Source organism: Barbatula barbatula (assembly GCF_947034865.1).
Source record: "Barbatula barbatula genome assembly, chromosome: 5".
NCBI classification, from domain to species: domain Eukaryota; kingdom Metazoa; phylum Chordata; class Actinopteri; order Cypriniformes; family Nemacheilidae; genus Barbatula; species Barbatula barbatula.
Genome location: NC_136769.1, coordinates 4,303,576 through 4,327,320, shown reverse-complemented (window position 1 = coordinate 4,327,320; position 23,745 = coordinate 4,303,576). Strand labels below are relative to the sequence as shown.

At 36.6% G+C, this 23,745-nt stretch overlaps 2 protein-coding genes and 1 long non-coding RNA gene across 3 annotated transcripts; 2 read left to right on the top strand and 1 right to left on the bottom strand.

Moving 5' to 3' along the window:
- Positions 1-1,607: 1,607 nt before the first annotated feature.
- LOC306893708 (uncharacterized protein) lies at positions 1,608-6,564 on the top strand. Its single transcript, XM_079455682.1, has 2 exons — positions 1,608-1,800; positions 2,786-6,564. The coding sequence occupies exon 2, from the start codon at positions 2,788-2,790 to the stop codon at positions 4,738-4,740; it is 1,953 nt and encodes a 650-aa protein (XP_079311808.1). The 5' UTR covers positions 1,608-1,800; positions 2,786-2,787; the 3' UTR covers positions 4,741-6,564.
- An 8,999-nt stretch (positions 6,565-15,563) lies between these two features.
- Positions 15,564-18,902, top strand: LOC306894602 (uncharacterized protein). Its single transcript, XM_079457283.1, has 2 exons — positions 15,564-15,676; positions 17,004-18,902. The coding sequence occupies exon 2, from the start codon at positions 17,006-17,008 to the stop codon at positions 18,083-18,085; it is 1,080 nt and encodes a 359-aa protein (XP_079313409.1). The 5' UTR covers positions 15,564-15,676; positions 17,004-17,005; the 3' UTR covers positions 18,086-18,902.
- Positions 18,903-19,584: 682 nt separating this feature from the next.
- LOC306893868 lies at positions 19,585-23,393 on the bottom strand. The gene is made up of 3 exons (XR_013786634.1): positions 22,765-23,393; positions 22,026-22,109; positions 19,585-19,895 (listed from the first exon to the last, which is right to left on the bottom strand). It is a non-coding gene; the product is annotated as an uncharacterized lncRNA (long non-coding RNA).
- Between the last annotated feature and the right edge of the window lie 352 nt (positions 23,394-23,745).

Here is a 23,745-nt window from a genome sequence, read left to right as displayed (position 1 = left end):
ATATTAACCGAATTTGAACCGAAATTGATTCAGTTACTTTTTATAACAAACTTCAAACAAACAGGCATTATAATGCAGCAACAATTTAACAAACCAAGAAATATCTCAAAGCAGCGTACATGAAAAAGAAACAGATATAATGAAAACACTTATTAATAAATGTAATTCAAAATGTATAAAAACACGTTGAGCGTATCGGGTAACGAGTGTAAAACAACAGCAGTCACGGTATAAATAATAAATAATACCCGAAACTGCCGTAAAGTCTTTCGATTTATTTCAGACAGGAAGTGACGTCAGTTTCGCGCATGCGTGTTTCCGGACGGATCGGGTAGCAACAGGCTAACAGCAGCAGCACAAAGAGACTGAACGTCGATGACCGACACGATTGTGAAGCAGTGACGGGAAAATACTGAAGCAGCTGCGGGCCTGTCCGTCACTACTCAGGCTAATGTACATAGCGGACATCCTCATGAATCCTCAGTTTTACAGATGTTTGATGTTTGTCGTCTTTCGTTGGGACAGTGAGGGGCAGATCGGGTCACTATGAGTCTGAGGGGTCTTGTCTCCCCGTCACTATAGTGCTGTCTGCGCGCCTGTATGCGCTGTTTGCTGTGACCGCTTTCAATGAGTCTGTTGACGAACAATGTAACATTTCAGACGTTTAAAACTCAACTAATCGCAGAGAAGTTCAGGGAACGAATTTATTATAAGACGCCGCTGTATCGTTTCAAATCCGTTCAGAGAGAATGAACGACCGGCGGATTCTCTCGTTAAGTTTCATTTCAAGGATTCTTGACGGTCTTGTGAACATGCGGAAAAGTGTCATTATTACAAACTAAAAACTTTAAAAGCTCAAAACTTCTGTGATTTAAAACACCAGACAGTTTTATAACCTGAGGTTTTATAACCAAAGTCCTTCAGAAGTTATTGAATGATTTAACTCTCATTCTTTTCAATTGAATCGTTTTATTATTCTGAATTTCGATTTGCAGCCAATTTCTGTCGGTCGTGCAAAAATATTGATAGACTACAGCGCAATATTTTTTCATGATAGTGTATCGATAATCCAACCACTACAATCTGTGATATCTTTAATTGTGTTTTATCGTCATATATGCTACAGTACATATGGCCAATGTCTCAAGAGGGAGACTTTTTATTTGTATTACATTTTATTAGTAAAAATCTATTACAAAATGTATAGTATAAAAATCTATTGCATTGTGACTTATCTACGGTGATATGTATCGTATCACAAGGCCTTTGTCAATACACAGCGCTAATATAATGAGAGTTAAAGTTAGAAACACTGTAAATAATAAGGAGTTGAATATTTATCCATCATGAATAAGACCAAAGAAATTGAACATTGTTAGATGTTTTTATGACAACTACTCTCACTTTGCTTGGGTTTCTGTAGTTGATTTGTGATGTGGCCGAGATGTTTTTGTAATTTATGTCACACATGGAGATAAATGTTGGTATTTGATATAGTGGACAGCATCTTGGTCAACAATTGTTGTTTTTAGTGATGTTACATAAGTGAAGCTGAATTGAGTTATTGACAATGTCTCTCTAACACCTCCAGTTCACACCAACAGTGATTGACACCTTCATTAAAGCTCCTCCTACATCAAACCACCAATAAATACCAGAAAGCAACAAGCAGAAGAATCACTTCAGGTGTAAGAACTGAAATCTTCACACAGTTGTTGGAGTTTGTGGAAGAGAAGCTTGAGAACACGAGAGATCCAGAACTACACACAACGGAAACTCAGAGGACTAAAGAACACAGAGGTTGGTTTCTGTTTTTAAATCTTTATTTCTGACAGTGGAGAATTATTAAGCTTTAATTTATTTGAAAAACCACAAATGCAGAAGATTAGAACTGAAAATGAATCACTAAACTGCATCAAATGATCATAACTTGATCTGGTTGTGATCTGGTAAAGGTTCAATAGAATCACATGTTTGGCTATAAGGTGACCATCGTTCTGCTTTGAGTTTGTAGAGCACACCATTTTGACCCTTTGTTTCACATTTTCATCAGTCTGTTGGTTTTTTATCGTCTTATTGAAAAGAAAACATGCATTTGTTATTTTACTCGACTACACGAGACACAGTCTGTTGGTTTTTAGTTGTTATTCCTTCTTTTACTCGACTATATTTTTGGGGGCATCGTTTCTGCTGTACTGAACTTAAAGTGACAGCAGATTTATAAATCACAGTCTGTTATTATTGTTAATAAAACAAGAAAAGACAAAGAAAATCGTCACTCAATGCTCTTGACTGGTGTGTCTCTGATAAGGATTGATCTATATTTAATTTATACAGTGAAGACTTTGTAGTGTTATTTCACATCTGATGACTTTTATTTTGTACCTTAAAATGTTTTGCATTGATTCTTGATTTATACTTGATTAATTCAATCCAAACCACTGAGATATCATGGCAGTAATGATTTTAATTATAAAACACATAATTCTGTATCAAAAATGATTATAATAAACATTAATTTGCTCTCTGGATTGCACAATGAATAAATTTTGTCAATCAAATACAAATGTCAATAATGTACAGTCTAAGCTCATTTTATGTTGTAATTTAAACTAAAATATTCTCTTAGGATGTGGTCATCTTATAAGGCAAACACGTTTATCCAAAGCAATACTCAGTGCACTGAATGACTGTGTTCCCTGAAAATGAAACTATGATCTTGTCTTGTGATGTTGTTTTGTACAATTGTAAAACTGTGTTTAACAGATAGTTTTGTTCACTTCAGATATGATGGAAGTGAATAAGGACAGTCAAGATGAAGTAAAAGATGCTGATCAGAAACATCAACGAGCACAAAGATTCCAGAAAGTTTCACTGGAAGAAGCTCTGAGAACAGGAGACAAAAAGAGTGAAAAACAGCACATGAGAATTCACACTGGAGAGAAACCTCACGCATGTCTACAGTGTGGAAAGAGTTTTACACAAACAGGTGACCTAAAGATTCACATGAGAATTCACACTGGAGAAAAACCTCACGCTTGTCTACAGTGTGGAAAGAGTTTTACAGCTATGAGTTACCTTAAGACACACATGAGAATTCACACCGGAGAGAAACCTAATGCATGTCTACAGTCTGGAAAGAGTTTTACAGAAACAGGTCACCTAAAGATTCACATGAGAATTCACACCGGAGAGAAACCTCACACATGTCTACAGTGTGGAAAGAGTTTTACACAAACAGGAAACCTTAAGACACACATGAGAATTCACACCGGAGAGAAACCTCACACATGTCTACAGTGTGGAAAGAGTTTTACACAAACAGGAAGCCTTAAGACACACATGAGAATTCACACTGGAGAGAAACCTCATGAATGTCTACAGTGTGGAAAGAGTTTTACAGATACGAGTCACCTTAAGAGGCACATGAGAATTCACACTGGAGAAAAACCTCACACATGTCTACAGTGTGGAAAGAGTTTTACACAAACAGGAAGCCTTAAGACACACATGAGAATTCACACTGGAGAAAAACCTCAAGCATGTCTACAGTGTGGAAAGAGTTTTACAGAAACAGGAAGCCTTAAGAAACACATGAGAATTCACACTGGAGAGAAACCTCATGTATGTCTACAGTGTGGAAAGAGTTTTACAGAAACAGGAAGCCTTAAGAAACACATGAGAATTCACACTGGAGAGAAACCTCATGCATGTCTACAATGTGGAAAGAGTTTTACAGCTATGAGTTACCTTAAGACACACATGAGAATTCACACTGGAGAAAAACCTCACGCTTGTCTACAATGTGGAAAGAGTTTTACAGCTATGAGTTACCTTAAGACACACATGATAATTCACACTGGAGAAAAACCTCACGCTTGTCTACAATGTGGAAAGAGTTTTACAGATACGAGTCACCTTAAGACACACATGAGAATTCACACTGGAGAGAAACCTCATGTATGTCTACAGTGTGGAAAGACATTTGCAGTCTTGGGTAGCCTTAAGACACACATGAGAATTCACACTGGAGAGAAACCTCATGTATGTCTACAGTGTGGAAAGACATTTGCAGTCTTGGGTAGCCTTAAGACACACATGAGAATTCACACTGGAGAGAAACCTCATGTATGTCTACAGTGTGGAAAGACATTTGCAGTCTTAGGTAGCCTTAAGACACACATGAGAATTCACACTGGAGAGAAACCTCATGGATGTCTACAGTGTGGAAAGACATTTGCAGTCTTAGGTAGCCTAAACACACACATGAGAATTCACACTGGAGAGAAACCTCATGTATGTCTACAGTGTGGAAAGAGTTTTACAGATCTGAGTAACCTTAAGACACACATGAGAATTCACACTGGAGAAAAACCTCACGCATGTCTTCAGTGTGAAAAGACTTTTACACAAACAGAAAGCCTTAAGAAACACATGAGAATTCACACTGGAGAGAAACCCCATGTATGTCTACAGTGTGGAAAGACTTTTACACAAACAGGAAGCCTTAAGAAACACATGAGAATTCACACTGGAGAGAAACCTCATGTATGTCTACAGTGTGGAAAGAGTTTTACAGATCTGAGTAACCTTAAGACACACATGAGAATTCACACTGGAGAGAAACCTCACGCATGTCTACAGTGTGGAAAGACTTTTACACAAACAGGAAGCCTTAAGACACACATGAGAATTCACTGGAGAGAAACCTTTCATGTTTCATCAGTGTCTTTTGCATGACTTCAGCGTGGAAGGATTTATGAGTAACCTCAAGAAGCATACGAGAACTCAGAGCGGAGAGAAACATTTCACAGTTGAAGAAACACAAGATAACACTTACTGTCAGGGCCGGATTAACCATATGGGCAATTGCCCAGGGGCCCCCGACCTCTAAAGGGCCCCGCGGGCGGTAACACCAATCAAGATGCACTGAGCCGGTCGCGTGACCGAAGCGCTACAACACAACGCAACTCAAAAAATCCAAACACGCAGTAGCTAAGTGGGAGCGCTAATCGGAAATTTAAAAGGGAGAAGGATATCAGGAACGCAGAAAATTTAAAATATAGACCGAAAATAGGCAATTTCTTTACGCTAGTAAACGTTATCATTAGCAACTAGTCTGATAAGGCACCGCGCGTCGATGAGGACAGCTCAGCTAGCCAGAACATGTCTTCACTGCCGGCGAGAGCTAATGTTCAGAGCCCCGAGAGCGAAGAGCCCCAGCAGCATCTTCAACCGAAGACCCGGATTCTGCTGCGAGTGCGACATTGAGTGAAGCGGTGATGAGTCTCGAGTCTAAACGCCATCTGAACCGCTCGACGAGTCTGCGAGCAGCACCTGTTTCACATTCAAAGTCCAGAGAAATGCTCCTGTAAGATGTGTTTGCCAAATAAAATCAAGCATTTCTAATTAAACATGCTCTTCCCCATTATTTAGGATTCAAATTGTGTAATTTGCCAGATTATTTAGCATTTATTTTTGTCTAATTTAGATGAATTGACAGATTTCCAAATGTTTATATTGCACAAAAATGTTTAACCCTTGCCTGTCTTGTTGAACTGTGATGTGAGAGGTTGTTTTCTGTTTTAAAACAAGTTCAAAAGAGCAGATGATACTGCATTTGATCAATATTTCCCTTTTGGTGGCTCCATGAAAATCTTGTAAATTTTGTTTGGTTATTGTTGTTGCGATAAAACAGCAGATTTCAAAATGTTTATATTGCGCTATAACTTGATAGTCCTATTGCATTCTGAGGTGACGGTGATTTCTGTTTAAAATGAGCTGAGGACCAAAATGCTGCTTAATTCTAGGAGATGGATTCTATGGATTGTGTCTTGTCACTGGATTTCCTCTGTGATGGCTCTATCAATTTTATGCATTTGCGCAGTAGGTGTTGTTAAATAAATATTGGATGCTTTGAAAGTCGTTGCTTATTTATTTTTTGTGACTATGAAGTGGGTCAATTTTGCCAAATGATACTGATGCCGATGTGTTTTGTTTTCATAACATAATGACTGAGTGGTCTTGACAAAAGAACATAGTGGTGCATTTGTAGTTCGATGAACATTTGCACATCTGTACATCAAAATGCATTTGATGTCAGTTAGTTATTGAAATATTGAGTATATTGACTGTATTACTGTAATTTATTCTGTATTTTGCCAGATTATGGTGATCCTGGGGTTGTGATGATGGGGCCCTTGAATATTTTTGCCCGGGATACAGTGAAGTGTTAATCTGGCCCTGCTTACTGTTGTAGTTGTGTTTGTCTTTAATCTGTACTGAATCATCATACATGTTTTACAGGAGACTGTATGAAAGAAATGCATCAGATCAAGCTTTAAAACTTTTTTTGTAATGTATTTAAGTTCTAGTTGTTTAAACCATAAACACTTAGATTCAAGTTTCAATCAAATCATTTTCTCTTAGGAGGTGTTCATGTTATATGGCAAACACTTTTATTCAAAGCACTACTCTGCACTGCACTGAATGACTGTGTTCCCTGAAGATGACATTGTATAATATTATATATTTTAAATAAAGTAACATGGATATTGACAAAGCAACGTTAAAAATAAACCTGTCTAATGTGTTATTTGTAATGTAGAATCTGAACTCACCCTCACACAAATCATGATCTGGATAATTCGGTTCTTTGAACGCAGCTGTTGTGTACGATTAGAATATCTGGATTAAATTGTCTGGGATCATTGCACGCTCTAGTGCAGTTTGGAAAGGCAGCGTACTGTATATCAATAGAAGAACTAGTGATCAGCAACACTGCTATTGGCCGGTTGTTACGTCAAAAGATGTAAAACTCAGCCGCAGTTGCAGGAGTCCACATCATGTGAAAGGCATTAATCTGCTGAGTATACACAGAAATGTAGTACAGAGATGAGGAAAATATTATTCTATTATGTTATATTTTAGTTTTTAATGTTTTTTTCATTATTGATTTCTCTCCACAAAATTCACAAGATGAAAAAAACTTTTTGAAGTCTTTAAAGTTCGATTACATAAAAAAAGTAAAACCTAAAGATTAGAGATAGAGATAAACGACTAATTTTTTCAGACCTAACATTTCTGATTGCTGGTAAAATATGACACCGACGACTCTATTATTCATGAAGATAAACACTTAAATGCATGTGGGAATAAGCATGTCTGATGTTTTTATTTTTTTAAATAATATATAAAATGATATTCCAAAAGTAACATCTCATGAAGCTCAGTCCAGTGGTTCAAGTGTAGTGGTTAGGAAATCATCATCAGGCTGAATCTCCATCACGGGTCTCCTCTCTTTTCTGATGAAGTGTACAGACCCTGTCAGGTTCATTTACATTTACATTTATTCATTTGGCAGACGCTTTTATCCAAAGCGACTTACAAGTAGTTTTATACAGTGGCACATTACTGCAGAGCAATCAGGGGTAAGGTGTCTTGCTCAAGGGCACTTCAGTCATGACCTGCTGGCACTGAGATTAGAACAGGCAACCTTCTGATCACAAGCCCAACGCTCTGACCATTAGGCCTATCAGTTCCCCAAAGGTCATTTCATGAATCTGTTCTGACTTGAGCCGCAGTGTAACAGGTTTGGATCAGCAAATGATGACTTCAAACAGTCCCGTCATAAATATGACTGAAGATTGTTGACTTGTGCAGATTCAGGTCATTTGGCTTCAGTGCTGATAGGTGCACATTAGGTCAAACACCATCTGAGAGATGTAATCGATCAGCTTCCTTATCGATTCAATTACTTTTTGCTTAATATTATTACTATTATTAATAATATTATTTCCTGTAAATATGATCATTTATTTTCAGAAAATAATCTGGGGCCTATAATGCAATCTATGGCATTAGTGAAGACTGAAAGACACATACAATATTAATTAATAGCGTTAATTCTCGCAAAGCTCTTTTTTTATCCTGTACCTTGTGCAACAAGATGCTTTTGAATGAATGAAGCCGACTTGACTGCGTCGTGGCCGCGATCTAAACCTGTTTACAAGAAGTAAGCCTCCTCCTGAGCAGGTTTAAGAGAACGGACCTGTTGCTAAGACAACAAGACATTGAGTGATAATTGATTCAAGCACCTTCTTGTTAAATCACCTCAAATCTCGAATAAAAATTCAATCTAAATATTAAATCAGCGCTGTGTCTCATCATCACAATATGAGCTCATGAGGAGGAGATAATCCGACTGCATAGAATATAGGACACCAAATACGATAACTGCAGAACGCAGTGTGAATAAAGAGCTAAATATATTTTCCTAAATACTGTTCATAATCATCAAATGTCAACGTCTGGAAATACAGCCATTAAGCTCTCACACAATCGTTTCTCTAAATGTTCTCGATATCGGTTCTTACGAAGTTCATAACAAAACCAGAATTAAGAAACATTCGTCTTTTAAAATTATGTCTTCAAATATGATCTCAGGTGAAGGACACCATTAATGAATGATGTGATTTTAATGAGGTGTTAATGATCAGTCTAATGCTACAAATTCTGCAGAGAACATCTTTAGCTTTAATATAATTATAATAACGATTATTAATATGGAAATCTCAGTGAATCTCATTTGTGATTTCGTTACGGAGATAAAGGATGGGATCGGAGGTCTTACATCATTTCTTGTTATTTTTCTATGTCTTCTGATACCGGTTGGACCCGGAAACGGTATACGTCCATAATGGTGCGTGACGTCAGGTTAACAAGCGGATTGGATGCCAGGCTCATTTATTGCAAAAGCAAACGCTTCAATCATTTGCATTACATTTCAACTCACCCATGTCCAGTCCATGTGTTGTTGCTTTCTCATGAGTTAAAAAGTTTAATATGGTTTATTTCCTCTCATGATTGTTCGGCAGAATGGTGTCAAAGTTCTTGCCAGAGTAGAGAATGAAGCAGTAGGGACACTTAGAGTCATGACCATTGCAGATAAATACAATGAATGAAGACTTGCAAATGCATCTTTGTATTCCTGTAAGAGTCTGCAAACAGCAGAACGTGTAACACATTCTCACTCTCGACTCGTCACACATTGACAAAGATTGAGAAATCTTTGATGCACCGTGATCGGACGCGAACGTGATGCTGTAACGGACACGTTTTGTTCCTCTTCACATTTAATTCGCCTCGTCCGTTAATTGCATAAAGCCGGACGAGTTATCTCTTGTTTTCTTGTCTCACGGTAAATGCGTGAGACGTGAGAGCCCTGGTTTAGATGACGCTATTCAGGCAGTTTGAGCAATGAAACAGTTCATTTATCAGCAACGCTCGTATAAATATTAAATGCCATTATATTTGCTTCGTAATTCCACACATCCGTAAACCTCAAAAGATGTGAAATATTTCCGTAAAAATACGGCCAATTTTCAACAGCAAAATACTGTTGTTTCAAAAACGGTTTAATAATGTAAATTTACAGCCATTGATCTGTAAATGAATTACTCGCTATTAAAATTAGAAAATTCAACCGTAAACAGCTGTACAGCAAACAAAGTCAATCAACAGTTTAAATTGCATTTTATGATTGTGAAATCTGAAAATCTGAATTTGTATACATTATAGTCACAAATAATAAGATTAACCGCATGCACAGTTGTTTTTCTGTATTTTTACCAGATTTACTAAATAAAGTGACAAAAACAAAAGACTTACCCTGATGCATCACTGCCATCTGAAATATGATTTTTCATGTGATAGTACACCAGCTGTGGCATGTGTTGTACATTCCTTTAACAGTTTCCCACACTTTGGTTAACACTGTTTTGCATGTTATCAAGGAGAAACTGGGAAAACCTGCAAATCCAAGGATCAGCAAACAGAGACAAGTGGGATACAGAATGTCGATCAGATTTGTTAACAAGTTAAGTTTCATTACATTGATCTTATTTTTATATCTTTAATAATTGGAGAGTCCATCAGACGTCGTTTCTTTAAAACAAAAACTAATTTTATCCATTAATAACATATTTTTCCGACTGCTATGTACAAAAAACATTCACTCAACATCACAAGTTAATGATGTGATATTTAGCCAGTTTTGCATTTGAACTATTCAATTGTTTATCAATGACAATCAAGTTCATTACACGTGGGGATTAAACCTTATGAATAAACTGCCCAAATACAGACCGTGTACTCACCGTAATGCTAGATATAGCGGAAGTGACGCATACTGAAGAATAGACGAATTACTTGTGTTTAACCAATAAGGCGAGGTTAGGACGAGACGACACATAAACCCGCCCTTAATATTACCCCAACCACTAACCAATGAGACGCGTAGGGAGCGATATGTAGCACCGCCCCTGCTGTCATGATTCCGCTATCTTGTCATGTTAATTCTTGGTCTTACAGCGGAGTCATGGCATAGCCTTAGGTTTTGTGTGAGAAAGACATGGCTTTGTTTTGATTCTGACTTGCCATGTGCTTTCTCGTGTCTCGTCAGTGTTTCCTCGCCCTTTTGTCTCGTTAACCTTCCCTGAGTGTTTCATTACCTTCACCTGCCCCTTGTTAATTATCCTTTGTCTGTTTCCCTTTAAAACATCCTCGTGTCTAATGTCTTGTGCTCGTTCGTTGTACTTGTTACCCCGTCCTAGTAGCCTCGTTGGTTTTCCCCCTAGAAGCCTTGTCCTAAAAAGTACTTAAGTTTATTCTAGTCTCTGTGAGTGTTTGTTTAGTCTTAGTGGTTTGTTTTCAGTTTATCGTGTTAGTTATTGTGTACTGTCTTTTTACCCCCTCGTTGGTTTTTGTTTTCTGTATATATTAAAGTCTTTGTTATCCCTTTGTTCTTCTAAGTCTTTGTTCTTCCACCACGTCCACCCTCCACGTTCATGACACCTGCATCCTGCAGCCAGGACCTTCTCTGATAATGGGGATTAGAGGCCAAGCTTCAGCTCCTCCAGTTTCCACCTCAGCTCACCTCCAAAGAAAAAATAAAATAACATAAAATGTGCTAAAGTCTTCTTGCTATCTGTGTTTCTTTAAGAATTCGATCACTGTTTTGATTATAGACGGTGTTCCAGGTTAACCCAACATGTTGTTCAAAGTTACAGAGTTCTCTGAAGTGTTTCTCTCTCTTCAGCATACTGCCTACATGCCAGAAGTACATGCTTCACGGTTCCTGTTTCCATACAAAATGGGCAAATTCCTGTCTCATTTTTCCCTATTGTGCGTAGTCCGCTAGTCAGTCCTGTATGCCCTAGCCTTAGCCTTGTGAACCAGGTTTCCTCCTGTCGAGAAAGTGAGCTGATCTCATTGCCCTCAAAACCTGTGTGTGCTGGAACCCATGTGAATTGTAATAGAAGCTTCTGTTGAGTTATCCTGAAAATCATCTGATGAACTTCACTGTGCCACCACTGACAAGCATGAAGCATAAATAGAAGCGGTGCACAGAGTTCTTCTTCTTCTTCTTCTTCTTCTTCTATTGGCGGTTGCCAAACCAGCTTAAGGTGCATTACCGCCACCAAGTTGAGCTTTGTCGAGGTAAGTTGGGAATTCCTGTTTGTCTTTGACTTGTATGACAGTCACAGGCAAAATTGAATAAATTGTTTGCTGTAATGTTTTTATTTCCTGTGTCAGTTGGGCTCCATAAATGATACTTTATACGATGCTCAAATATCCTATTAATTCTAACTCTTGCCTCTAGTTTTATATAATTGGCCATGTTTCCGATGTAGCACTAAAAAACTGCTCTACAGAGTGTGTTAGATCCTTAGGGAAAAAGCAAAACACAATGACATCATTGGTCCTTTACCACATAGTGCTTTGAAAGGGAGGGGCTGCGGTGAGCCGTTGGTAGCGATTTGAAACCTCGCCGCTAGATGCTGCTAAATTTCACTGGACCCTTAATGACTAGTGTAATGAGATTTGCAGCATTGAATCTCCTTTAACTTATTTCTCACAGATATGTCTGCACCGGTTCCTCTTGGCCATTTGCCACGTTGCCAGTTCTGTACTACACCATCCCAAACAAGTGTAAACAAAACTATTATACCTTTTGTCCTGTTAAGGAACGGTTTACCTTTATCAAGTCACTCGCCATGCCGTCGTTTTTAAATGTGTGATTGTCTGTCTTTACCAAAACACAAATGAAGATATTTTGAAATGTTGGTGACCAATAACAGTTGTTCCCTTTTAACTTCTATTGTATGGACATAAATCTAATGCAAGTGAATGGGGACCAAATCTTTTCCCAAAATGCGTTCTGCAGAAGAAAGACATAGAGGTTTGAAGTGACAATTGGTTGAGTAAATTATGAAAATGTTTTGAAGGCAAAATATTCCTTATTCTTTTACACTTATGGCCATTGTAGTGTAGTTCAATAACATTCTGCACACCTAAGGTATTCCAGATCTTCTGACCTTATAACAGTTCCATATCACTTTGCCAAGATTAAATCAGGGTCATAGTGTAGTTTACACGCCTTCACGTCACACATCACCCTGCTCTTGGTCTGTCAAACTTTACTGTTAATGCAAATGCGTGCATTTCAAAAACGATATACATATATTAAAATGGAATAAAACTATGAATTCACTAGAGGTGCGTAATGGTTTGTTTTCCCAAATATATATAAAACATATATTGTGATGGATTTCTTTCAAAAGTTTGTGTGGGTTTTTACTACTGTACCAACAATACTAGGAATAAATGTTATCATTGGCTTTTCTGTCACATTACTGCAAACACGCAGGTGTGCGGTCGCTCGCTCGTATACCACGTGGCTCAAGCTTCAGAGTCAGTTTGCAGCGTCCTGTGAAATATTTGGCATGCTAAATATATGCACCTGCTGTGTGAAATGAGTTTTGACTGAAAAATGACGTCGGCGAAAACCTACAGTCAATGAGAAAGCAAGATTTGTAGCGGCCCCTTGGTTATATTCATCAAGACGCAGAGTTTCAAACGGGTGTTAATTTATTTACTCCTCTCAACGAGCACCATGAACACCGTGAAAACTATAGAAGAAATACAAAATGCTTCTACGTAGCTTCACATATGAATCATGTTTACACACAATACAAATAATTGTAACAAATTACCAACATGAAATGAAATAAAATCTTTTTATATTGATAGCATGTGCAATAAACTCACAAACAAATTAAGTACTGACATTCTCTTTAACTTAAAATCCGTTCTGACAATAATATAAAATCTACACATTTTCCTTCATACCTCATTCCGCTTCTTCAATGACCCCGTCGAACTACAGTCTTTTCAACATATACAAACAAAATATTATGTATCTTATAAACTGTGTAGGAAAAATTTGATTTATAAGACATTTACAAGAAACAAGGCAAAATTATGTTCGAGGAGGAGATTGTAACACATTCTGATCTCTAGAATCCGTCGATATATGAAACACTCCACGCAGACAGCCCGGTACAGTTACAACACAACTTTATTTCTCCTACAAGCTACACACGGCTCCTGACTTGGCACGGCCTCTAGTGCTACAGCTTTACTATGAAGAAGACTTGGAAACATTTTTGTCATACTGTGTTGATGAACAAGGTCAATGCTCTGTTCTACAATGAGGAATGTAGTGTGTGTGTGCGAGTAAGAGATCGTGTGAGTGAGGAATGGAATAAATACATAACTTATGTTGTGTTTCTTAAATGCAGACATGTGTTAAACAATCTAGAACAGTTAAGTAGACCCCTCTTTAGAAAACGAATTGAGAGAACCTGTAAACACATCTGTATTTTCCCATTTCTGTCTAGAGAATTGATACAATTCAGTTTAATTTGACCATTTATTTAATTCAACAAAGTTAATTTGTGCCATATATTGACCGAATTTGAACCGAAATTGATTCAGTTACTTTTTATAACAAACTTCAAACAAACAGGCATTATAATGCAGCAACAATTTAACAAACCAAGAAATATCTCAAAGCAGCGTACATGAAAAAGAAACAGATATAATGAAAACACTTATTAATAAATGTAATTCAAAATGTATAAAAACACGTTGAGCGTATCGGGTAACGAGTGTAAAACAACAGCAGTCACGGTATAAATAATAAATAATACCCGAAACTGCCGTAAAGTCTTTCGATTTATTTCAGACAGGAAGTGACGTCAGTTTCGCACATGCGTGTTTCCGGACGGATCGGGTAGCAACAGGCTAACAGCAGCAGCACACAGAGACTGAACGTCGATGACCGACACGATTGTGAAGCAGTGACGGGAAAATACTGAAGCAGCTGCGGGCCTGTCCTTCACTACTCAGGCTAATGTACATAGCGGACATCCTCATGAATCCTCAGTTTTACAGATGTTTGATGTTTGTCGTCTTTCGTTGGGACAGTGAGGGGCAGATCGGGTCACTATGAGTCTGAGGGGTCTTGTCTCCCCGTCACTATAGTGCTGTCTGCGCGCCTGTATGCGCTGTTTGCTGTGACCGGTTTCAATGAGTCTGTTGACGAACAATGTGACATTTCAGACGTTTAAAACTCAACTAATCGCGGAGAAGTTCAGGGAACGAATTTATTATAAGACGCCGCTGTATCGTTTCAAATCCGTTCAGAGAGAATGAACGACCGGCGGATTCTCTCGTTAAGTTTCATTTCAAGGATTCTTGACGGTCTTGTGAACATGCGGAAAAGTGTCATTATTACAAACTACAATCAACATTATAACGTAACGAGCCTTAATAATACAGTTAAATATAGTTTCCTTCAGTATAATATATAATATGGTCTTGACATGATGCACCTTTTCTGTTGGATCAGATGAATTCAGAGGGATTTGGTCTGATGTATTCAGAGTTGAGTCTTAGCACAAGAGATGAACACAAAACACAGGAGCACAGTGAGGAAGATATAAAACATGTTTAGTTCATATATACTGAGACTTAAAATCCTGATTTGTATGTTTGTCCTGAAAGGTTTGTTTCATTAGTGACATTAGCCTAACAGTGAAAACACATCCATTGGTGTTAATAGAGCTGCCGGTCTTCTGCTGATGATCATGAACGTTTTCTTTCTGTTTCAGTATAACAGACACATCAGTGTTAACAGCTGTCATTATTCTACACCCATAGTTCCCATTTTCACCTCCTTCATTATGCTGATATCTTAAACTCTCATGGAAATGTCCTCTCAAAACAGATGTTTGTGTTTTAAATAGGCAGAATTTGATATCGATTTTAAAAGCTCAAAACTTCTGTGATTTAAAACACCAGACAGTTTTATAACCTGAGGGTCTTGTTGTAACCGGTCAAATCAAAGTCCTTCAGAAGTTATTGAATGATTTAACTCTCATTCTTTTCAATTGAATCGTTTTTTTTATTCTGAATTTCGATTTGCAGCAAAAATATCGATAGACTACAGCGCAATATTTTTTCATGATAGTGTATCGATAATCCAACCGCTACTATCTGTGATATTTTTCATTGTGTTTTATCGTCTTATATGCTACAGTACATATGGCCAATGTCTCAAGAGGGAGACTGAGGTGATTGACACCTTCAGTAAAGCTCCTCCTACATCAAACCACCAATAAATACCAGAAAGCAACAAGCAGAAGAATCACTTCAGGTGTAAGAACTGAAATCTTCACACAGTTGTTGGAGTTTGTGGAAGAGAAGCTTGAGAACACGAGAGATCCAGAACTACACACAACAGAAACTCAGAGGACTAAAGAACACAGAGGTTGGTTTCTGTTTTTAAATCTTTATTTCTGACAGTGGAGGAATTATTAAGCTTTAATTTATTTGATAAACCACAAATGCAGAAGATTAGAACTGAAAATGAATCACTAAACTGCATAAAGTGATCATAACTTGATCTGATTGTGATCTGGTAAAGGTTCAATAGAATCACATGTTTGGCTATAAGGTGACCATCGTTCTGCTTTGAGTTTGTAGAGCACAGCATTTTGACCCTTTGTTTCACATTTTCATCAGTCTGTTGGTTTTTTATCGTCTTATTGAAAAGAAAACATGCATTTGTTCTTTTACTCGACTACATGAGACACAGTCTGTTGGTTTTAAGTTGTCATTCTTTCTTTTACTCGACTATATTTTTGGGGGCATCGTTTCTGCTGTACTGAGCTTAAAGTGACAGCAGATTTATAAATCACAGTCTGTTATTATTGTTAATAAAACAACAAAAGACAAAGAAAATCATCACTCAAAGCTCTTGACTGGTGTGAGGATTGATCTATATTCAATTTATACAGTGAAGACTATGTAATGTTATTTCACATCTGATGACTTTATTTTGTACCTGAAAATATTTTTAGATAGATTAGATTCAACTTTATTGTCATTACACATATACAAGTACAGTGTAACGAAATGTAGTTTAGGTCTAACCAGAAGTGCAGTTAACAAGTGCAGGATATACAGTTAGAATAAATACAGAATACAATATGAAAAATATAATACAGTGGGCATGGACTATAAAAATATTTTGCAGTAGGTGTGTTCTATGAAAATATGACAGTAACTATGAACAATATATACAGATGGCTATATACTATGAACATTAATGTACAGGTGGATATGAACAGATAATAATTTAGACTAAAATAGTGCAAGTGACTTAGGTATGCATAAATTATTGACATTTCGCATTGATTCTTGATTTATACTTGATTCATTCAATCCAAACCACTGAGATATCATGTCAGTAATGATTTTAATTTATAAAATACATAATTCGGTAAAAATATCATTTTTATATTATAATAAACATACCTTGGCTCTCTGGATTGCACAATGAATACATTTTGTCAATCAAATACAAATGTCAATAATGTACAGTCTAAGCTCATTTTATGTTGTAAATTAAACAGAGTAAAGTTAAAATATTCTCTTAGGATGTGGTCGTCTTATATGGCAAACACTTTTATCCAAAGCAATACTCAGTGCACTGAATGACTGTGTTCCCTGAAAATGAAACTAAGATCTCGTCTTCTGCTGTTATTTTGTACAATTGTAAAACTGTGTTTAACAAATAGTTTTGTTCACTTCAGATATGATGGAAGTGAATAAGGACAGTCAAGATGAAGTAAAAGATGCTGATCAGAAACATCAACGTGCACAAAGATTCCAGACAGTTTCACTGGAAGAAGCTCTGAGAACAGGAGACAAAAAGAGTGAAAGACAGCACATGAGAATTCACACTGGAGAGAAACCTCACGCATGTCTACAGTGTGGAAAGACTTTTACAGATACGAGTAACCTTAAGACACACATGAGAATTCACACTGGAGAGAAACCTCATGTATGTCTACAGTGTGGAAAGACTTTTACAAAAACAGGTCACCTAAAGATTCACATGAGAATTCACACCGGAGAGAAACCTCACGCATGTCTACAGTGTGGAAAGACTTTTACACAAACAGGTCACCTAAAGATTCACATGAGAATTCACAATGGAGAGAAACCTCATGTATGTCTACAGTGTGGAAAGACATTTGCAGTCTTGGGTAACCTTAAGATACACATGAGAATTCACACTGGAGAGAAACCTCATGCATGTCTACAGTGTGGAAAGAGTTTTACAGATCCGAGTAGCCTTAAGTCACACATGAGAATTCACACTGGAGAGAAACCTCATGCATGTCTACAGTGTGGAAAGACTTTTACAAAAACAGGTCACCTAAAGATTCACATGAGAATTCACACTGGAGACAAACCTCATGTATGTCTACAGTGTGGAAAGACTTTTACAGATCCGAGTAGCCTTAAGTCACACATGAGAATTCACACCGGAGAAAAACCTCATGTATGTCTACAGTGTGGAAAGACTTTTACACAAACAGGTCAGCTAAAGATTCACATGAGAATTCACAATGGAGAGAAACCTCACGCATGTCTACAGTGTGGAAAGACTTTTACACAAACAGGTCACCTAAAGATTCACATGAGAATTCACACTGGAGAGAAGCCTCACGCATGTCTACAGTGTGGAAAGAGTTTTACAGATACGAGTAGCCTTAAGACACACATGAGAATTCACACTGGAGAGAAACCTTATGCATGTCTACAGTGTGGAAAGACTTTTACAAAAACAGGTCACCTTAAGACACACATGAGAATTCACTGGAGATAAACCTTTCATGTGTCATCAGTGTTTTTTACGTGACTTCAGTGTGGAAAGAAGCATACGAGAACTCAAGAGCGGAGAGAAACATTTCATAGTTGAAGAAACACAAGATAACACTTACTGTTCTAGTTGTGTTGGTCTTTAATCTGTACTGAATCATCATACATGTTTTACAGGAGACTGCATGGAAGAAATGCATCAGATCAAGCTTTAAAACTTGTTTTGTTCTGTATTTAAGTTCTAGTTGTTTAAACCATAAACACTTAGATTCAATTTTCTCTTAGGAGGTGTTCATCTTATATGGCAAACACTTTTATCCAATGCAATACTCTGCACTGCACTGAATGACTGGGTTCCCTGAAAATGACATTGTATCATATTACATATGACATCTGGGATCATTGCACGCTCAAGTGCAGTTTGGAAAGGCAGCGTACTGTATATCAATAGAAGAACTAGTAATCACACTGAAAAAAATTACCGTTATTTTACAGGTAATATTCTGTATTTTTTTACAGAATTTCCCAAGTTCTTCATTAAACAGTAAAATGTTGTTGTTTTACAGATATTTGCTGTAATTTAAAGTTTTAACATTGAAATGACAGTATTGTAAATTACAATTACATCAAAACTATGTTTTTAAAGGCATTTCATACTATTTTTACAGATTACATTTTTTTTCTACTGAACATTACTCTAAATTTTTACAGATTTAAAAGATGTACTTTTACAGACAATTACTGTAAATGTTTTATTGATTATTTTCCTGTTCATGACAGAAATGTATGTAAAATTACATAAATCAGTAAATTGAAAGTGTTTTAAATGTATCCCCCTTCTGAATGTTCCCTCCAGGAATAACTTTCTCCAGCGTGCGATGTCTGTTTATATTCGACCAGTGATTAAGCATATTATAGCAAACTCCAAATGCTGCAATTAACAATATTTATTATTTTTTGTAAATTATCATTAAAAATTTAAATGTGGTTTATTTAGGCCATGCATACACTGTAAAAAAAACCCGTAAAAAAACGGTAAATCTCTGGCAGCAAAATTGCCAGACGGATTCCGTCAAATAACAATACAAAAAAACTTAAAAATACAGAGAATATTTTAGTCATAATTCATTTAATTATAGTATATAAGGGTTAATAATTTTTATCAAACTGTAGAAAAACAGATCAATAATGTGAAAAAACATTAAAAACAACTACCTTTCAGGTTAATCTCTGTAAATGTATGGCTTTTATTTGTTACTTTATTAAGATTCTGTGTAACTATACAGTAATGTACTTTTAAAATATAGCTTATCTTTGTAAAATAACCGAGAACAATGGATAAAACCCCAATAAGTACATAAAGTCAAAGACAAATATATTAAATAAATATATTTTAACAAAATGATTGGACAATGGAAAAATAATCATCAAATGTTGTTTCTCCCAGTAAAACAAAAACTATAAAAATGTAATGGGTACCTCCAATGAAACAGAACAGTAATTTTTGTGAATTGCAAACAAATGTTTAATGTTAATTGGACAGTAGAAATACAAGCAGAGCATGAAAACATAGATACATTATGATAATAAATGCCTTCTTAAGCAAAGAGATGTGTTTGTAAGAAAAATATCCATATTAATAACTTATGATCGAAATGATCTAGCTTCTGCCAGACGACCGTATGCATTCATATGGTGTCAGAAGAATCGTCCATCATAGATTACACAGATTTCAGATTAAAAACAGTCCTCCATTTCCACACCTGGGTTGCCATGGTCATCTGATGTAGAACCACAAGCACAGGTTTATCTATAATCTGAAATCACAAAAGAGGGACATATTATAAAATACTATTTAAATTTAGGGTTAGGACAACACCTTTCCATGAATGACTTTTGCATAGTTCACCTTTAAGGTGTAATGGATTAGTTAAAGCATTCTTTTAAATTCACAAACTCATTATGGAGGAAACACTGATTCCCCTTTTCCACCAAGGCAGAGCTGGTGCTGGTTCTGAGCCAGAGCCTAGTTTCAAATTCGTTCTTTGTTTTTCCACACACAAAGCTCCGAACCAGAAAGAGTAGTAGCACCAAAGTATTGCTGGTCTAGAACAGAGCCAAGAAAGAACCGCTTGCGTCAGGGGCTGGGTTACTGTGACCAACAAGACGAATAGAAACTTGTGAGCGCCATTTTTAAATAGCAGCATGTCGAGTTAATAGCAGCTTGATTATAATATCCTTTTATGTAAGTTACTGCAAGCTGCACGAACGCATTGGATTCGCAGTGTTTGGATGCCGATGTATTTTTCGCAAACCCATGAGCATCCACAGTAACGCAACCAATCGAAACTGCGGGAGTGTTTGAAGAGCATTCGACTCCTTGTGCTTTTGGATCGCTTTGGCAGTGCTTCGAAGTTATGATCGGTCTGTGAGAAGATGCATCTCAAACAAGCCTGGTGTGTTTGGTGCTGCATTGCTTCTGTAAGGTGCCCGCTAAACACAGTGCTCACTAATAATGCTCAAGACAGCTGACAAATCTGTGACTATACCAATCAACCAAGTGCTACACTGTCATGAAAGGTTATTGTTAGCAAGTGTTATAAGCTTTAATATCTGAAAGAAAACTGAATTTAGTTCTGTGAATGTAAAAACAAGGCATCGCAATTTTAAAGTTTAAATTTATGTTATCAACAAGAAGCCCTCTAGAGGATTTTAGATATTTTGGTAGCCCTCACTTACAAAAAGGTTGGAGACCCCTGCTCTGAACTTTGATCCAGGAGAGCAACACTGCTATTGGCTGGTTATTATGTCAAAAGACGCAAAACTCAGCAGCAGTTGCAGGAGTCCACATCACGTGAAAGGCATTAATCTGCTGTGTATGCACAGTAATGTGGTACAGAGATGAGGAAAATGTGATTTTATTGTGCTATATTATTGTTTTTAATGTATTGTGCATTATTGTTTTCTCTCCACACAAGACGCAGAAACTTTTGAAGTCTTTAAAGGTCGATTACATGCAAAAAAAGCCAAACCTAGAGATTTAGTTTTTAAAAGATTGAAGATTTTAAACTATCTATTTTTTCAGACCTAACATTTCTGATTGCTGGTAAAATATGACACTGATGACTCTATTATTCATGAAGATAAACACTTAAATGCATGTGGGAATAAGCATGTCTGATGTTTTTATTTTTTTTAATAATATATAAAATGATATTCCAAAAGTAACATCTCATGAAGCTCAGTCCAGTGGTTTAAGTGTAGTGGTTAGGAAATCATGATCAGGCTGAATCTCCATCACGGGTCTCCTCTCTTTTCTGATGAAGTGTACAGACCCTGTCAGGTTCATCCCTTATATATACACTGAAATCCTTCATTCCTATCAGTTGCCCAAAGGTCATTTCATGAATCTGTTTTGAGCCGCAGTGTAACAGGTTTGGATCAGCAAATGATGTCTTCAAACAGTCCAATAAATATGACTGAAGCTTGTTGACTTGTGCAGATTCAGGTCATTTGGCTTCAGTGCTGGTAGGTGCACATTAGGTCACACACCATCTGAGAGATGTAATCGATCAGCTTCCTTATCAATTCAATTACTTTTTGCTTAATATTATTACTATTATTAATAATATTATTTCCTGTAAATATGATCATTTATTTTCAGAAAATAATCCGGGGTCTGTAATGCAGTATATGACATTAGTGAAGACTGAAATACACATACTATATACATTGATATGATCATGACTGCATAATCTTTAGTTTCTTTCTATAATATTTATTGGTAAGAAACAGTGATACAAACTGGGGACTTAAGAGACTGAAATACCACAAATTTGCAAATGGCAGGGCAAACTGCATTTCTATATATACTGTATATATACATATGCACTGTCTGAGCTTTATATATATACAATATGGTGTACAAATCGATTCCTGAATTCTACCTAGTACAGTCTTCCAATCTGATGTGCACAACTGACAGCTCTGGGTCACTCTTCAGTCCTTTTGAACTCCTCCCCCTCAATTTCCTGCAATTAGAAAAATATTGAGTACACCATATTGTCCTTGAATACATACACACACAATTAAACCGTAGCTATAAAATAAAGAGAATACATGTGAACTACTTTTGACCTCTTTATTATATACTTAATACTTTTTTAACCCAAATCAAAGAAAATTTGACTTAATATAGCAGGTTATTTTTGCACTATATAAAAATACTGATTCAAGATCATTTAATAGCTAAAGTATATTAATGATAGATAATCCTTGCAAGAATTAATACATGAGTATACATAAACATGTAAAGAGGCAGATCTGTGCAGATTACAGAACTTCTGTTAATGTGACATGTGCTAGAAGTTTCCGCCTATGTCTGTCTGCACTTTCTATTTTAAAACGTTTACTTCCAGCATTTTAAATGGCGTGGTCAGTAGCTTAGTTTTATTCACAGGGCAGCTAAACCTCTGCAACCAACGATGTTCATTGTGTACCAATGGCTGCGGTCGGCCAGGGACTATTTATTCCAGCGGAAGGATCGCCATTAGGTATTTTACTAACTGTGAAAGCAAAGAAGGAGTTGCGGGCACAACGCGAAGCAGGAAAAGCGCTTCAAACATGATTTATTCACGATACAACAGAGCCTCTCATAACTTATTTGCTTACTTTAATGCTCCTTACCTGATCAAATGTATTACTGGATGATCGATCAGACGTTGTGGAGGCCGTAACCTTGTTTAAAATGCGAGCGGAAACAGTTAAGCAGCGCAGTCAAATTCAGAAACATGTCAGAATATCCCTACACGCCGGTTATTACACCGAATTAACATTAATCGGTTAAACAGCATCACCTAGCCTAGCACACCCAAGTACCGGTAATAAGCAGCGAGAGGACGCGGAAGATAAAATGTCACACATAAAAGTTAGTCTATCGTCAATTTTCGTATTAAAAAATACAAATGTGACGCAAAATATAACGTTACTGTTGCTCATGCTGTTGTTCATACCAGTGAAAATAAAGAAATGCTTGTGAAAAACATTGTCGAATACTTAAATGAAAAAGACAACCTGTCTAGAAATACACGACAACCTGAAGACATCTGTCTTGATGTAAATATATTAAGCTAGTGAAGGCTGCAAAACAGTTCTAAAATACTGTGACATGGGCCCTAACATTCGCTAAACATATATGATCGAGAAATCATAATAAACATATACTATAAAACATTTAGAAGACAATTAACTTAACATATCTGCTTGTGTGGATGATATCCGCTCCCTCAGAAACGATCCCTCAAATGGCGGGAGTCACGCGCATGCGCATTGATGAATCCTTAGAGAATTCTCTTCTGTAATATATCTGTCTAGAAAATATCGAACTAAATATAAGAAAAAAAATAATTTGCTATTCACTAGTCTAATCAAATTTTTTTAAGGTACATCGAAAAATATTTCGAAATGTGGGTTTGTTCAGGTGCTCTTCTAAAGAAAAATGAAACTCTACGTTTTTTTACGTCGTTATAAATACTTGAGTAGGCCTAATCAGTGAAAATGCAACAAACATTACATTTTAGTATTTATTTATCTTAATCAATACATGCACAACATAAACACCGCTGTAGGTTTTTTTCAACATTTTCAAGTTCACACATCAACTAACTT

Bases quoted from the DNA above. Each gene is read 5' to 3' on its own strand.
- LOC306893708 (XM_079455682.1), top strand. From the start codon at position 2,788: ATGATGGAAGTGAATAAGGACAGTCAAGATGAAGTAAAAGATGCTGAT.
- LOC306894602 (XM_079457283.1), top strand. From the start codon at position 17,006: ATGATGGAAGTGAATAAGGACAGTCAAGATGAAGTAAAAGATGCTGAT.